Source organism: Narcine bancroftii, chromosome 7 (assembly GCF_036971445.1).
Source record: "Narcine bancroftii isolate sNarBan1 chromosome 7, sNarBan1.hap1, whole genome shotgun sequence".
Lineage (NCBI taxonomy): Eukaryota > Metazoa > Chordata > Chondrichthyes > Torpediniformes > Narcinidae > Narcine > Narcine bancroftii.
The window spans coordinates 82,027,458-82,045,388 of record NC_091475.1 but is presented as its reverse complement, the minus strand read 5'-3'; the positions used below and the strand labels follow the sequence as shown (position 1 = coordinate 82,045,388).

Sequence of the window (17,931 nt, the reverse complement as noted above, 5' to 3'; positions counted from 1 at the left end):
TTGTTAGTTTGTTAAAATGTCTAGTTTGAAATTTGCAACTTTTAATGTCCAGGGATTAAATAATCCAATTAAGCGAAAGCGAATTTTAGTTTATATCAAAAAAATGAAAATTGATATTGCTTTTTTACAAGAAACACATTTGACCAAAAAAGAGCATTTGAAATTGAAAAGAGATTGGGTTGGTCATGTGTTTTTTTTCTTCATTTAATTTTAAGGCAAGAGGCGTAGCGATTTTAGTTCATAAGAACTTATCTTTTGAGTTGCATACTGTAGAAGGGAATGCTGGGAGGGTTTTAAAAATGGACTGTAAAATCTTTAATGAACTTTGGACTTTACTTAATATCTGTACACCTAATATAGATGATGAGTGTTTTATTTCAGATGCTTTTTTGTTATTAAGTCAAGCTAATGAAAATATTTTAGTTGGGGGGGGGGATTTTAATTGTGTTTTGGATCCTTTGATGGATAAATCCCTAAAATGTATTAGAAAATCAAAGATGGCGATACAAATTGGGGCTTTAATGAAAGATATAAATTTGGTAGATATTTGGAGAAGGATTAATCCTACAGAGAAAAGATTTTTCTTTTCATTCTTCTCGGCATGATTCCTTTTCTAGACTAGATTTTTTTAAAAATATCGGCACATTTACAAGGAAAGGTATTGCAGGCAGAATATAAAAGTAGAGTTATATCAGATCATTCTTTATTATTTTTTTCCTATGAAAGTTCAGAGGTAGTATGTTCATCCTATAGATAGAGATTTAATACAATGTTGTTGAAAAATCCTGAGTTTGTTACTTTTGTTAAAGAACAGATTGATTTTTTCTTAATTGAAAATGCTAACTCAGTTAAAAGTTGTTTTGTATTATGGGATGCGTTAAAAGCTTATTTAAGAGGGCAAATAATTAGTTATACTACTAAAGTTAAGAAAGGATCTATAGCTGAAAGTCTTAAATTAGACAAGCAAATTGATGAACTGGAGAAGGAATTTCAGATGAGAGTGACAGAAGATCAGAAAATAGCTTTGACTAAATTGAAACTGTGATATAATACTTTACAGACTTATCAATTTGAATGTTTACTTTATCGGTCTAAGCAACGATATTATGAGTGGGGTGAGAAGGCGCACAAAGTACTTGTATGGCGGTTAAAAAAGGAACAGACCTCAAGGGTTATTAATGTTGTTAAAAAGATTTGTTTTTTCCACGTATTCAATATTTGTTTCAATCAAACCATGTTTTCTTACAAAGAACTTTTTTCAGGACTTAAATAAAATCACTAGGGAATTTTTATGGAAAGGTAAACTACCAATGGTAACAGTAAATAAACATAACTGGAAGTATGAATTGGGTGGATTACAATTACCTCACTGTCAGAACTATTATGAAGCAGCCCAACTTAAATTTATTAGTGATTTGATGGATTTGGATTGGCCTCCAAGTTGGACTAAAATTGAGATGGCATGTATTTCTTAAACTGCAATACATCAATTTATATTTCGGTGGAATATAAATTTATTACGAGAGTATAATATGCCGATATTAAAACATTTATTGATGTTATGGACAAAAAAGAATAAGATTATAGGATCAAAAAGTAAATTATCCATTTTAACGCCATTATATAATAATCAGTTTATTCCCTTCTCATTATTTAATAGTCATTTAAAGAATTGGGATTTTAAGGGTATAAAAACATTACAGAATTGCTTTGTAAAAAGACAATTCCTTTCTTTCAATCAATTGCTAGAACATTTTGATATCATGGAAAATTCTTTGTTTGTTTACTATCAACTTCGATCCTTGGTAAAAAATATGTATGGTAGAGAGATGATTTTACCTGTATTGTCGGAATTCGAGTCTTTAATTTCTATACCAAAAACGGGCTATATTTCTGTTATGTATCAAGTACTATAAGATAATATGGATAATCCGTAATGGGAGAAATCTAAGCTTAAATGGGAAAATGACTTAACTTTTGTTTTTCCTGAAGAATATTGGACGGATATGTATTATGACAGTGTTACTAGATTGACAAATGCACGATATGGAATGGTTAATTACAATTTTTTTGTATCAGTTATATTTAACTCCTGAGAAATTGAAAAAGTGCGGTTTTAGTAATTCAGATTCCTGTTTTAGATGTGGTACATGTGTTGAAACTTTTTTACATGCTGTTTGGTCCTGTATGTATGTACAATCATTTTGGGAAAAAATTAAGTTAATTTTGGAAAAATTGTATAAGTTTAAGTTACCATTAGAATCCATCCATTTTTTTATTGGGTTATGTGATTCCTTTAAAGCACACATGTCAAACTCAGGTCTGCGGGCCAAATTTGGCCTGTGATATAATTATATTTGGCCCGCAAGATCATATCAAATATGTATTAGAGCTGGCCCGCTGGCCGCCGCGCTAGTATAGTGCATGCACAGCTAATACTACAAATCCCAGAATGCTTTGCAAATGCGTTGGCGCCGGCCCATCAGCCCGCTAATCGCCCCCACCTCCTCTCTTTACTTTCATTAGCATCTGCGACCTGTCGCCGAACTCACATGTAATAAACCCCTTACGAAAAATGGCCAGACGAAAGACAGAAAACAGGACCTTTCAACACAGGTGGGAGGCAAACTCTGACCCCAGAGTTTAATGAACTTGCATCTAAGAAGAGATGCCAAGTATCTGGTTTAGACCCAGGTGCATCAGAGTAAATCACAGTGTAGCAAGCTAAGCTTGGATTCATATTTTCTTTGGTTAACTTTGGACTGTTCATAGTTGAAAGATTGGATTTTCATTGAAGCAAGTTGTTATTTTTTTGACTTGTTGGCTTGTGAAAAAAAATACATTTAAAAGGAGCTTAAAGGCTATAGAGAAATATTATTTATTGAATATTTTATTTCTCATTTGTTAATGCTTCTTCTGGAAAGAGTTTAACCAAAACTATTATTAAACATTTATTTTAATAAGAAAAAGTTTAACATGACATATGCTGAAAGAAGAGAAAACATGCAAATGTTGTTGAAAATTTTCAATAAATATTTAGTTTGGCCCACGACTTAGTCCAAGATTTTTAATTTTGGTCCTCTGTGAATTTGAGTTTGACACCCCTGCTTTAAAGGGATTGGGGTTGGATAAATTTCAAATTGCATTTGTATATTTAGCATTGTCCGTAGCTCGAAAATGTAGACCAAGTACATGGAAGTACAGTGATTAATATAATGCGATGGCATAATGAAATGAAAGCTTGTATTGTTATGGAAAAAATTACGTATGTTTTGTATGATAATTACTTTTTTTGTTAATAAGTGGTTACCATATTTGGATTATATGCATTTAGATGTACTTTGATTTATTTTATTTTTAGTTTTTCTTTACATATTTTTTTGGCTCTCCTTCAGCTGGCTGAAGAGGTGGGAATTTAATTTTGAAAAATTTAATTTTTTTCTCTTTTTTTTAATTCTTAATTTTTTAAAATATATATTATGTATGATTACCATTAATTTTTCAAATAAATAAGGTTTGAAAAAAAACTCCACACTCTGTGGCAGAGAATTCCTAAGTTTCACCTGCCTTAGAAAAGAAATCATTCATCCCCTTTATTTTGAAAATTTGACTTTGACTTCCTTGTATGGGGAAATGTCATCAAACCCCCTCAATGATTTGATGTGTCAGTGACGTTGATTGAAAGTGATATTGGTGTGAGATCTATGAAAGATTCACCATTCTTCAAAATAATGTCTTTCATATCTCCCTTAAGCGAGGGACATCTTAAATATAAAACGGTGACTGGTTACAGCTTTATATTTAAGCTGTCCCTTGCTTCTCGTAAATTGCAAATACAAGTGTTCCTTCAGGGGAAGAGGATTCTAAGCTGCTATGAATAAAGGATGCACTGAAGTAGGGAATTCATTACTATGTCTTTGAGATAAAGGTTATCTGGTCATTATTAAATTACTATTTGTGAGAAATCACTACGTTAAAGTTTTTGTGGTGACCAAGCAAGAATCTGCACATTGCTATTGGACGTCAGATTTTCGGTTCTTTATTTCCTATATTTTCAAGTAATTATCAATGACTATTTTGGACACTGTCTAAAAAAAAGTTTTATTGACGTTGCTTTTAGTAGCACTAAAATATAGAGTTACAAGACAGCAATATAATTCAAGAATTTATTTTATATAAACAAAACTGAGCAAAAATATTAAATAGAAATTACTTCGGGCTCATAGTAGTCCATCTGCTTGAGTTTAAATAGCACTTTTATTCCCAGAGCGCCACAAATCTGACCTCAAACTACATATGGAGACATTAAGGAAGATGACAAAACATTTCTGCAAAGAAGTAGGTTTTAATCAGCGTCTTCAAGAAGGAGAGAGAAGTAGAAAAGCAAATGGTTTTTGGGAAAGGTTCCCAGAGCATTGGACCATTGTCAAAGAAAGGAATAATATCAATGATAAAGCATTGGGAGAGCTCGAGGAACCAGAATCGAAAGAGCACAGAAATTAGAAAGGATAATATTGGACAATGTTAGGAGAGATAAGGAGAGTTAATATTATGGGAAGATTGAAATAGAGGAAAAATTATAATAAGATTAAGCTAGTCAGCTTATGTAGATCTTTAATCACAGAGGTGATGGGTAAACAGGGATTTTTGCAAGTTAATATAAAGCATTAGAGATTTGCAAACTCATATTTACTGCAATCTAAAGATATAACCAGGGATACATAAGGTAAGTGATGAAGGTTTCAGCATTAGCTGCTGGGACATGCTGGATGGGCAATGTGGCTAATGAGTTGAATGAGAAACTACTTTACATTAGAGCAAAGGTCATTGTGTAATATCAGTAAAACTGAATAAATCACATATCATTTACAAAACACAGATCCTCTTCCCATGGATCAAATAGAAGATTATTGACATTCATAGAATCATATAACTACAGCACAGAAACATTGGCCCTTCTAGTCTGTTTTGAACCATTTGTGATGCCGAGCCCCACTGATCTGTACATAGTCCATAGCCCTTCACATCTCTCCCATCCATATACCATATTTATTGTTTATTTTTCTAATTAAATTTCAAGGAAAGAAGAAAGCTTCAAATATAAATTACAATGATTAAAATGTATTTGGACAAATATGTTGTAATATACAAAACAGCTTTTCATTTATCTGTCATCATGTTGTAATCAAGGTCAATATTCATTGTTCACTCATATTTGTTGTTGAGCAGTCTTGTTGAACCACTGCATTCCTCCTTTTGGGGTCAAAACACAGGATTATGATCCATTAGTGAAAAAACTGCAAATGTCATTCCAAATGATGCCGAATGCAATTTGAAAGTTCTGCTTTTGTTACACGCCCATTTCTTTGTTCATCTGTGCAGGGTGGCAGAGTTTTCAGATTGAAAGATGCTGGGGAAGAAACCTTGATGAGTTGCTGCAGTGCAATTTGCGGATAATGTACACTGTAGCTGTGTGAGTACAGGTAATTCCAGCAATCTCTTCTGATTGCAGGGATCAAGTAAAACACCCCGAGGGCTTGATCTGATTATCAGTGTATTGCAGTGATTGATTTGTCTGTAGACTTTTTCAGTAATTCCAAACAATTTGTCTACATATTGGTGTCAACACCTGTCCCTGTTATTTGAATGTGATTCACTGTGCCAGGTGAACAGTTTTCTACTGTAGACTTAATTCCACTTGATATGGATGCACTAACAGGCCGCTTGATTATCTTGAGCACAATTCTTCTGTAGCCCTTGCAAGCAAAGAAATAGATGAAAGGGTCTAGGCAGCAATTCAAGTTCATTATAGAAACAGTCAGATGGAGAGCAATTTGAAAATGCTGTTTTTCCTGGCAGGTTGGTGTGTACCTCAACTTTTTGATCATGTGCTGCATAATAACAACATGGTATGGTGTGAAGCATATGAAGAACACAAAAAGGACAAGTAGGATAACGTTGTTTGCTTTTTTGTTTCGTCCGGATCTTTCAGTTAAAGGATTCTCTTTTGCTATCCTGACAAGCTTTAAACTGACTTTAGAATAAGTAAACAGCATTAAGGACATGGGAAGAATGTAACCCACAATGCAAGCAACAAGAAGTAATTCTGGGAGGTTTGGTAATTTTTCAAAATTTGGATATTCCATGCAAGTTGTGAAGTTGTCTTGAATCTCTTGAGACATTGTTGTCAATAGCAGTGGCAGTGTTTGGCAAAGTATAAGGATCCAGATGATTATGCATAGCTTTTTGACATTGTTGATGTTTCTGAACTTGGAATAGCCGAATGGATATAGAACAGCAATGAACCGATCCATGCTTAGGCAAGCCATGAAGCTTACACTAGCGTATATGTTGCTATAACAAATGAGAGCAGTTATTCGGCACAGTGCTTCACCTAATGGCCAGTTAAATCCACGTGCATAGTACACAATCCGTGTAGGTAAAACAGTGGCAAAGAGAATGTCTGAGATCACCAGATTCATGGAATAAAGTGTGGTTGAATTGAGTTTTTTCTGTTTTCTTTTAATGGCCATAATAGCGAGGACATTCCCAAAGATACTACCTATACATATGATGGAGTAGACTAAAGGTAAAAGGATTCTGGCGATATTGCGGTGAATGTAGAAATCACATTCTTCATCAGTATTATTTGCAGAAGTGTTGTGAAGAATCATGGAACGATTCATGGTCAAAACCACCTCTTGGAAACTGGAACTCCTGAAGTTCTGTGAAAGAAATAAAATCTATTTTAGTTGAAGATTTCACAAATGACATACGATGTGGCAATGGTTTAATGAATGGATCAAATGTGAGGCCTGAAGGAAGAGTGAAAGTAGACTTTCTAAGAAGTTTCAAAAGGAGAATGTTAAATAATTGAAGGAGATTAAAAATTGTAGGGCTATGAATGAAGAACTTTTCCAGAGAAAGGTATGTATTATGCACCAAATAACCTCCTGTGCCAATTCTTTGATTGCTCCTTTCATTTTTTGAACTTCTTGGCTGATATTCTGGTTGAATTTTATTTGTTTTATTCAAACCTTTTATTGCTTTTATATCAGAGGTAAAACCTGGACAACATCGGTTATTGTAACAAATGCATATTTCAGGGATGTGGATTTTTGATTAACTAGAAAGGCTGAAGAAGTTAACTAATTTCCTTATTTTAATTAAATCTTCCTTCAATATATTTATTTTAATTGTTCTTTAAAAAAGTTAAAGTGAGATTTAAGAGAGATATTCAAAATTAAGAACAGTTTTTGAAGAAGTCGTAGTAGTTTATTTATATACCGCATTTAACACAATGCACGTCGATCTAAAGCGCTGAACATAAATTAGGAATAAATTGATTACTATCTAAACAATGACAGGCAGCCAAAATACACCAGTGCTGCCATATTTTTACATAGACTATCCAACTTTGAACATTAATTATTTAAACCCTAACCCGTTCCTCCCGATCGCAACAATGAACAACTTCCCAATTTCAAATGAACAACAGTGCTACAAACACCAGACTTCAAAGAACAAGCAGTGAACACAAATAAGCCCAGTGGCAATGTTATAAAAAGTCCAACTGCAACTATTTTACTGGCATCAGCAGAACTTTGATATTAAAGTCTGCCAAATAGGGAGAACCTGTTTCAAATGTCAGGAGATTCAGCAAGCAGAGGACAAAACAATAGGCAAACAAGCCATACCAGGGACATGTTCTGCATGTTCTAATCTGTCAAGAGGCACCGAATGTAGTTTTCCTGTTTTTGCCTCTTATACATGTTTTATGGTGCCACCAAACATTTTTAGAGTTGCAACATAACCTCTCAACTCTTGAACTCAATGCTCCAAAGCCCAGTATCCCATAGGTCTTCTTAACTATCCTATCAACCCTTGCAGCAACCTTAAGGGATATATGGTTTTGGACCCCAAGGTTCTTCCCTCTTTTCTTCCACACTATTAAGTATCCATCCAGTAATCCTGTACTCCGCCTTCACGCTTGGCCTTCCAAACTGCATCACCTCACACTTAACATTGCTGGGGCTGATTGAACTCCATCTGCCGCTTTTCTGCCCATCTCTGCATCCTGTTTCTATCCTTTTGTAAACTATGACAACCTTCAACACTATCCACAAGTCATCCAACCTTCGAATCATCTGCAAATTTACTGTTCCATCCTTCCACTTCTTCATCTAGGTCATTTATGAAAATCTCAATGAGCAGGGGTCCCAGAACAGATCCCCATGGAACTTCAATAGTCACTAATCTCCAGACAAGACACTTTCCATCCACTACTACTCTCTGCTTTCTGGTATATCTACAGCGAACACTGCCATTGGAGGATAGCAGCAATCATCAAAGACCCTCACCTCTCTCAGTACACACTCTGTTCTCACTGCTGCCATCAGGAAAAAGGTACAGGTACCATAAGACTCACACCACCAGGTTCAGGAACAGCTACTACCCCTCCATTATCAGACTCCTCAACGACAAGCCCAATGAGGACTCTGACATGCATTTTATTGATTTCTTCTGTTCTCTCTGTATTGCGCAGTTAGTTTGTTTACATTTATTATTTGTTTACATTCATTATCTGTTTACAGTTCTTTTATCTGTTCACATGTTCACAATATGTACAGTTTATTTTTTGCACTACCAATTAGTGGTAATTCTGCCACGCCCGCAAGAAAATGGAATCTCAGGGTTGTATGTGATGTCATGTATGCACTCTGACAATAAATCTGAAAATCTGAATCTCCTTTCAACGAGCGAGCCAATACTGAATTCACACAGCCATGATTCCATGGATTCCATGCCTCATGACTTTCTGAACGAGTCTTTCATGGGGATCTTGTCAAATGGCTTACAAAAATCCATATAGGTCACATTTACCTTCATCAATCTCTTTTGTTACCTCCTCAAAAATCTCAATTAGGCTCGTGAGGCGTGACCTTTCCCTCACAAAGCCATGCTGACTATCCCTGAAAAGATGGTACTTCTCCAAATGCTCATAAATCCTCTCCTTTAGAATCCTCTCCAATAATTTGCACACCACTAACGTAACACTCACTAGTCTGTAATTCCCAGGAATCTCCCTATTACCATTTTTAAACAAGGGGATCACATTTGCCATTTTCCAATCCTCTGGCACCTCCTCTATGGCCAAGGAGGATGCAAAGATCATCACCAATGCCCCAGCAATCTCATCTCTCCATTCCCCCATCAATCTGGGATATATCTTGTCCAGCCCTGGGAACTTATCATTTCTTAGGGCAGCACGAATGGTGTAATGGTTAGCGCAGCGCCTTTTTCAGCACCAGGGATCAGGACCAAACCAGGGTTTGAATCCCACGCTGTCTGTAAGGAATTAGTATGTTTTCCCTGTGTCTGCGTAGGTTTACTCCCACCCTTCAAAATGTACTGGGGGCTGAACGTTAATTGGGTGTAAATTGGGCAGTGCGGGCACATGGGCTGAAATGGCCTGTTACCACGCTGTATATCTAAAACATTTAAATTTAATGTTTTTAAGATTATCAACTCTTGCTTCTTTCTAATCTTAACATGGTCCAGCACATAAGTTTGTTCTATTCTGACCTCATCTTGATCAAGGCCCTTTTCTCTGGTGAATACTGAAGCAATGTATTCATTTAGGACCTTCTCAACCTCCTACACCTCCAGGCACGTGTTGCCTCCTTTATTCATAAGCGGCCCTACCTTCACTCTCATCATCCTTCTGTTCTTCATGTATGCATAGAACACCTTGGGTTTTCTTTAATCCTACTTGCCGAGATTTCTCATGCCCCTTTCTAGCACTTTGTCTTTTCTTAAATTTCTTCTTGGCTGCAACATAATTCTCATGAGCCCTTCTTGTTTTTTGCTTCCTAAATCTAATGTACACTTCCTTCTTCCTTTTAACTAACTGCCTCACCTATTTTGTCAATCACAATTCTCTTTTCCTCCCATCTTCTGGCACAGTTCTGCATTGTAATTAAAATTATAAAAATGATGAGTTTCCCTGTAATCGGTGGCATCATTCTATCCAGAAAACTGATTTGTGCATGGCACTACTATTAACTTCAAGAAGCAATTTTTAAATGGAATATAGAAAAAAATAACACAGGTGTCCGAGTCTTTAATACTATAAAATGCACTGTTTAAATGTAAGTTATTACATAAACAATAATTAAACTATCAATTTTAAATTGATGATTAAGTATAACAAAGGCTGATCTACAGTCACCCAAATATCATTTTTTTAGAGAAATAATTTAACGTTACCTCAGGCATTCTAACAAATGGTATTAAAAAGACAAGAGGAAGCTTAACTATTATGAAACTCTTGAGTTATTTATGGTGATTGCAAAATGCATTTTGTGGGGCTGAATTAGAAGAACTTGGGGCAGAAACAACAGCATTTGGTTTGTGAAGAATAGGACAGACTGAACAACATTTACACCATATATTTCTTTCTTCCTGTTGTCAAAAATCTTTTACATGGAAGGAATTACGCAATCTGGTTGGTTTGTAGCAATAAAAGAAAAGAACTTAAATGGTGCATAGTGAAAGGGGAGAATGATATAAACAATGAAATTGCAAAAGGAAATGTTGAAAAAAGATGATGGGGGAAACAAGCTTCAATAATATTTAAGAGTGCGAACTTAGATGGGCCATAATGTCGGATGTTGCTTGCACCATCGTACAAGTATACACCCTAATTCTGAGGCTTTTCTATTTTCACTCACTCCTTCAGGCCCAAAACATATATTATCATTACCTCCTATGGACTCTGCAAGACGGGGTGTGTTTCTCCAGCATTTCTGTGTTTTGACTACAATCACAGCATCTGCTGACTTTCATGTTTCGCTGCACCCAATTCTCTTTCATTCATAGATATAATAGCCAGAATAGTCTCCATGTCCCTCTAATTCTGGCTGCTTGACCATTACTGATTTTTATTGTTTAATCATTGGTGACTGTTTTTACTGGCCAATGTTTGAGACTCTACAATTCTCTCTCTAAATTGGCGTGCTTGCCTTCATTGGTTGGGATATGGAATACAAGTGTTGGGACATTATATTGAAGTTAAACAAGACGTTGGTGAGGCCACATTTGGAATATTGTGTGGAGATTTTGTCATCGAGCTGTAAGAAGGATATTTAAACTTTGAAAGGGTACAGATGAGGTTTGCATTTTTGCCAAGATTAAGGAAGAATTATGGTGAGAGATTGGAAAAACTTGGTTTGTTTTCCTTAGACAGTTTGAGAGACAATCATATTGAGGTCTATATAATCAAGATGGGCATAGATAATGTGAATAGTGACAGTCTATTTCCAAGGGAATGGTGAATCTAAGATGAGAGTGCATACCATACAGATGAGGAGGGTGGAATTTAGAATCAGAATCAGGATTTATTGTCATGAACAAGTCATGAAATTCAGGGTTTTGTGGCAGCATCATGGAGCAAACATATTATCCATATTATAACTATCTTATGACATAACTATAAAAAATATTAATAACAATAATTGCGCATGAAAAGTAAGGCCTTGTCTTTGGTTCGTTGATTATTCAGGAATCTGATGGCAGCGGGGAAGAAGCTGTCCTTGTGCCGCTGAGTGCTCGTCTTTAGGCTCCTGTATCTTTTCCCCAATGGTAGCAGAGTGAAGAGGGCATGGCCTAGTTGGTGGGGATCTTTGAGGATAGAGGCTAGTTTTTTAAGACTCTGCCTCATGTAGATGCCCTCAAAAGAGTGAAGTCTGGTGGCTGTGATGTCACCGGCCGAGTTAACAACCCTCTGGAATTTATTCTTGTCCTGAGATTTGGCGCCTCCATACTAGGCAGCGATACAACCAGCCAGATAAACCTGTAGATGTTTATGAGAGTCTTCAGTGACACACTGAATCTCCTCAAGCACCTCACAAAGTATAGCAGCTGGCCAGCCTTCTTTGTGATTGCTTCAATGTGGAGGCTCCTGGACTCACCCTTGGAGATGCTGACACCCAGGAATTGGAAGTTCTTGATCCTCTCCACTACTGAATCCTTGATGAGGACTGGGTGTGTTCCCTGACTTCCTCCTGAAATCCACAATCATCTCCTTGGTTTTGCTGATGTTGAGCGCAAGATTGTTGATGTGACGCCACTCAACGAGCTGATCTATCTCACTCCTGTACACTTCCTCATTGTCATTTATGATTCTGCCGACAACTGTGGTATCATGATGGCATTGGAATTGTGCCTGGCCACACTGTCATAGATGCATAATGAGTAGACCAGTGGGCTAAGCATGCATCCTTGGGGTGCACCTGTGTTGATAATCAGTGAGGAGGAGACGTTGTGTCCAATTTGAACTGACTGTGATCTTCCAATGAGAAAGGCAAGGATCCAGTTGCAGAGTGGGGTATAAAGGCTTAGAGTTTGTAGCTTCTTGATCAGCACTGAGTGACTAATGGTATTGAAGGCCGAGCTGTAGTCGATGAAGTGCAGCGTATGTATGAGTTGCTGCTTTCAAAGTGATTCAAAGCTGAGCCAGCAACATTCCATTTGCTATGGAGCGATAGGCGAATTGCAGTGTGGCGATAGGCGAATTGCAGTGGGTCCAGATCTTTGCTTAGGTATGTGTTAATTCCGATCATGACCAGCTTCTCAGAGCATTTCACCACAGTCGAAGTTGAGGCAGCCACATGCTACTCTTCTTGGGTATTGGAATGATTGAAGTTAATGGGAACCTCTCACTGCCACAATGAGAGGATGAAAATGTCCGTGAACACTCCAGCTAGTTGGTTGGTGCAGATTTTCAGTACCCTGCCAGGTACGCTGTCAGGGCCTAACGCCTTACCTGAAAGAAGGTGTGGGGACAGTTCTTCACACAGAGAGTAGTGGGTACATGGAACAAACTGTCAGCTAAAGTAGTGAAGGCAGGTACATCAGCTTTCCTTCAGAAACTTTCAGATAATTACAAGGATATAGATAGGTTAAATGAGTGGGCAAGGGCCTGGCAGATGAAGTACAATGTAAGCAAATATGAAGTGATCCATTTGAAAAGGAAGAATGGAAGATCAGAATCTTATTTAAATGTCAAGCGATTCCAGCAGGCTGACGTGCCCAATGTCTTAGGACTGTTGGTGCATGAATCACAAAAGGTTGTTTTGCAGTTGGAGCAGACTATCAAGAAGGCAAATTCTGGCCTTCATTGCTGGAGCGATTGAATTTAAGAGCAGCAAGGTTATGCTGCAACTGTACAAAGTACTGTGGTGAGACCACTGCTGGAATACTACATGCAGTTCTGGTCTCCTTACTTGAGGAAGGATGTACTGTACTGCTTTGGAGGTAGTACAGAGGAGGTTCAGCAAGTTGATTCCAGGAATGAGGAGATTGGCCTATGAGGAGAGATTGAATTATCTGGGACAATACTCGCTGGAATTTAGAAGCAGGAGAGGGGATCTTATAGAAACATATAAAATTATGAAAGACATAGATAAGATTGAGAAAGGTAAATTGTTTCCATTATTAGGGGAGTCTGGAAATAGGGGACATAGCCTCAAGATTCAGGGTTGTAAATTTAGGACAGATGAGGAAGAGCTGCTTTTCCCAGAGGGTTGTGAATCTGTAGAATTCGCTGCCCATTGAAGCAGTGGAGGTGACCTCGGTTAATATAGTTAAGACAAAGTTAGGTAGATTTCTACATAGAAAAGGAATTAAGGGATATAGGGAAAAGGCAGGTAGGTGGAGATGACCCTATCATCAGATCAGCCATGACCACCTGAATGGTAGAGTAGGCTCGATGGGCCGGATTGCCTTTTCCTGCTCCAGTTTCTTATGCTCTTATGGATGGGAGGGGATCAGAGTCGTCTGGGCCTAATGTGGGCATGATACTAAAGCAGGAGGGCACATTATTCGGCAAGGACAGGCTGTGCCTGTGGGCTTGTTCTGTACTGTAAGACTGAGTCTAATAGCATTCTGCCGTCCCTTTCTTCCCCTTCTCCTACCAGGGTCCCCTGTGTCAGTCTGCTGCTTCTCCTCAGTTTGAGCTGCTAAATGTGAGTGCTGGACTTCCAAGGATCTTTAGCCTCATTCACACTGGCACTTTAAACCATTAATTAACCACCAATCTACCAGTTAACATGCCAGTGTGAATGCTCGCGAACCAGCATGATCGCCCTGGGGAGGTGTGTATCATTGACTCTTTTTTGAATTGCTGTACCGATTATCCCAGTGTGAAAGGGACAGGGAGTATGCAGGACGTCACCTCTGGAGGATAGTTTCCCCTCTCCCCTGAGATGCTGATAATGAGTGTGAAAGGGCACAGAGAACCGGTTGAGATTGGTCCAGTGTGAATGGCAAAAACGTTATTTTTAACCAGTTCGTTGAACCGCCAATTTATCGGTTAGCCAATGTAAAAAAGGGCTAAAAGCCCCATTCTAAAGGCAGTTTAAATCTGCAGAGGCCATGTTCATTTGTTAATTCAATATCCTCCTATTTTTTATTAATGTTTCGCATTGTGATCCAAGCTCTTGCCTCCAAGCAACACCTGCCTTCTTTATTAATTATAATTCTTAGTTTTGTAAGTTTCTGTGCCTGATTCATTTATTTCCCATTTATTTCTCACTTTTCTACTGACATTGACAAATCTTTCTCACTGATCATGACTACATCATTCTTGTTTTCATAATTATTACTACATTATTCTGACATTTTCCAACTTGTTCAGAATAAATTAGAGGCACAAAAAATGTATTAACAAAATAAATACTCACAGAGAAATTAAATACTGGGCAGTCTCTACTAAATGTAATCAGTAGTCAGGTGAAACTTTTCTCGATGATTCTATATTAAGAACTTGTTACCTCATGGAATATTTGAAGTGAAGAGCATAAATGCATTTCGATGAAAGCAAGATAACGGATAAACACATGATGAGAAAGCAATAAAATGATCTTCTGAAGGTGTAAAATATAAAGGGGTGTTTGTGCAATATAAACACCAGATTTAGGCTCTTGTAAGGATGTGAGGGGACAATGGTATAAAATTCTTTATCCTCATGGGTAAGGGTAGAGAAGATTGGCATATTGTTCCAGCTGGTAGCGCTGCTGTTTCACAGCTCCTGTGACTTGGGTTCAGTCCTGACCTCCAGTGCTGAGTGTGTCGAGTTTGCACCTTCGCCCTGTAACCACGTGGGTTTTTACCAGGTCTCCCAGTTTCCTCCCATATCCCAAAGATATGAGTGTTGATAGGTTTATTTGTCACTATTAATTGCCTCAAAGGTTTTGAAGTACAAGAATCTGGATGAATTGGTGGAAATATGATAGGAATCAAATGGGATTTGTGTAGGATTTATGCAGATAGTTCCTTAATACAGGCACACATTCTGTGGACTTGAGGGCCTGTTTCCATGCTGTATGACTCTTTGACTGTAAAATTGTTTGCTTGAATTGTAAGAGGGAGGAGAATGAAAACCCATTGTTTTAAACAAACTTGTCAGATTAAAACCAAGGAATCGGTATTTTAAACTAATAAGGGAACGAGTGTTTCTGTTATAGATAGAGAATTAGATGATTGATAGAAGGAGGAGGCAGAATCAATACCAAAGCACGTTGTTGTTGAAAATAATATGGAACTGTAAAGGTCAAACATTGGGTGAACTTCTGACTAATTTGAGGGGAAACTAGCGAAGTGCATGTGGGAAAAGAAATGGAAAGGTACACTAATAGGCAAGACAAAAATAATCAGGAAGAGACTCATGAGGTATTATCATAAACATACAGTACACTAAGTGGGCCAAATTGGCTGTTTTTTATGTTAGATGTGTTCAAAGACTCTCTGTACATCACTTTTTTACTGCATGTGGTTCACCAATAAATGTACTAACAATGTCATATCAACTTAATCTGTGTACAGTCAATGCATCTTAAAAAAGTTTCATGCTTTTAAAATAAATTACAGGAATATTCCTGCTCAATGTTAATATTGCTAAATTCTGTCAATGTATTTACATGTATGGAAGGGATGGTGTAAATTGAGTGCACTGTAGACTCTATTAATCATCAACACTTAACTTCACAAATTCATCTACAGTTAACACCAATTCCCTTGCAACACAACCAAGTAGTGAAATGATTGCAGTTGGAGCAACCTTGCATTAACAATAATCATTAACAGTAAATTTACCACTCCAGCCAGCCCCTTCCAAACCCGCTCTTCATTCAGTCTCCTACCCACTTTCTTTTCCTAATACCCAGCTCCATCTCATTTCCATTTTAATTAGCTTGACACTACTTAGAGAGGCTTTTGGAGGGTGAGATGAAATTAGCTTCTAGTTATTCCTTGAATTATATTTATATTCCCATCTGATCAAGAATTCTCTTAAAATTTAAGATCTAATTACATAGGAGAACAAAAAAGAAAATCTCATATTTTAGTTCTGTGCCACAAACGATGAAGCTTTTGCCTCGACAATGCTTTTTTTAAAACTATGTCCCTATATCTTTGATCGAAATATGTTTCTCCAAAGTCTAAATTTCATATTAAATTCTTGGGGGTATTTGTATGTTTGCTGCTTTTGATTTAAAGTTTAACTTTTAATACCTCTGAATTATCTGATCTTTATTTGTAGTTTTCTGACAGTCTCTTGAAGGCTTTTCAGAAATTCCTTGAATTTTTTTTTGATTTGTACTTTTGGAGGTATTTCATAAGAAATTAAAACCATCATCACTTTTTGGGAAAAATGTTTTAAAATTCTCACATGCTATATCTAGTGCAGACTGTTAACAGCATTGTGTGCAATGATATTATTTATATTTAAGAAATATTTCTGAATGTAAAGTTTTGTCTGAAATATATCACATTAATAAATCAAAATGTCCTTTTACAATATTAAATAAAATCATCTGTTCTGAAATTGATCACATAAATACCATGATAAGCTTTACTACTTACCCACTGAACTCCTGTAATTTCTCTCTGTCAGTGGACCAAACTGCAGATCTTGTGATGTTGTAACTGACTTCAAATTGTTAACCCGATGCAGAACAGCTGTAATTCAGATAGATCTAGTTTTAATGTGTACGAAGTACAAGCTATTTCCTGTGGCTTTCTTCCCGAACTAGGCTGAGCTTCTGTCCAGCTCTTTCTGGTAATTGAAACTTGAGACAAAACTTAATCACTACATGAATATCTGTACAAACTTTCTGCCATTTACCATATACATCTACTGTGGTGAGGTGATCTCAATGAGACTCTCCCCCAAAGCTACAACTTAAAGTATTGATAGTGCTATGCGAGTGTGGTGCAGAGGAGGGAACAAAATCTGGTTTCATAATGATCATCTGCCTGAACCAGAGATTTGATAATAACTACTAAGGTGTTTGTTGTTACATACATATGCACCAAAATTCTTACTTGTACAGCTGAACAGGTATGTTGTTTAAAAAAAATATATAAACTATGTACATAACTGAATGAAAAAGACAATTAGTACACAAAAAATATAAGAAAACAAATATTCAGTTATCCCAATCAAAAAAAGTTTCCTAATAATAGTGGAGAATTTAAGAAATTTGAAAGAAGCAGAAGGACTCTGGAGAAGGAGTAAATTAGAGTCAAATCAACCATATAGCATATTGGTCAAAAACATTTGATTGAAAGAAATGCAGAATAAAAGCAAAAGTCGGGGAAAATTAAATTGTTTAAAATTTGAGGTATCTTTGAAAATAATTGAATGAGACAGCAATTTAAATTGTTCTTAATCTGCTGGTATGGGAACACCAAAACCCTTGAGCATAATGCCCTCCAAAAGGTAGTGGACACAGCCCAGGGCATTACGGGGAAAATATTACTATTGAATACACCTTCAGGGAACGCTGCTGTCGGAGTGCAGCAGCAGCAACCATCAAAGACCCACACAAGCCAGCTCACGCTCAGTTCTTGCTCAGGTCTAGGTGCCAC

At 36.9% G+C, this 17,931-nt stretch overlaps 2 protein-coding genes across 5 annotated transcripts in view; one reads left to right on the top strand and one right to left on the bottom strand.

Annotated features, from left to right (window-relative positions):
- ubac2 (UBA domain containing 2) overlaps positions 1 to 17,931 on the top strand; it is a 256,211-nt gene that overhangs the window by 136,351 nt on the left and 101,929 nt on the right. The gene's annotated exons all lie outside the window — the stretch shown is intronic.
- Positions 4,153 to 17,228, bottom strand: gpr183a (G protein-coupled receptor 183a). 2 transcript variants are annotated; one of them, XM_069890513.1, is made up of 2 exons: positions 16,924 to 17,228; positions 4,153 to 6,725 (listed from the first exon to the last, which is right to left on the bottom strand). In XM_069890513.1, the coding sequence occupies exon 2, from the start codon at positions 6,684 to 6,686 to the stop codon at positions 5,610 to 5,612; it is 1,077 nt and encodes a 358-aa protein (XP_069746614.1). In that variant the 5' UTR covers positions 6,687 to 6,725; positions 16,924 to 17,228; the 3' UTR covers positions 4,153 to 5,609. The 2 variants fall into 2 exon arrangements, with proteins under 2 accessions (XP_069746614.1, XP_069746615.1); XM_069890514.1 differs by lacking the exon at positions 16,924 to 17,228 and adding an exon at positions 11,973 to 12,763.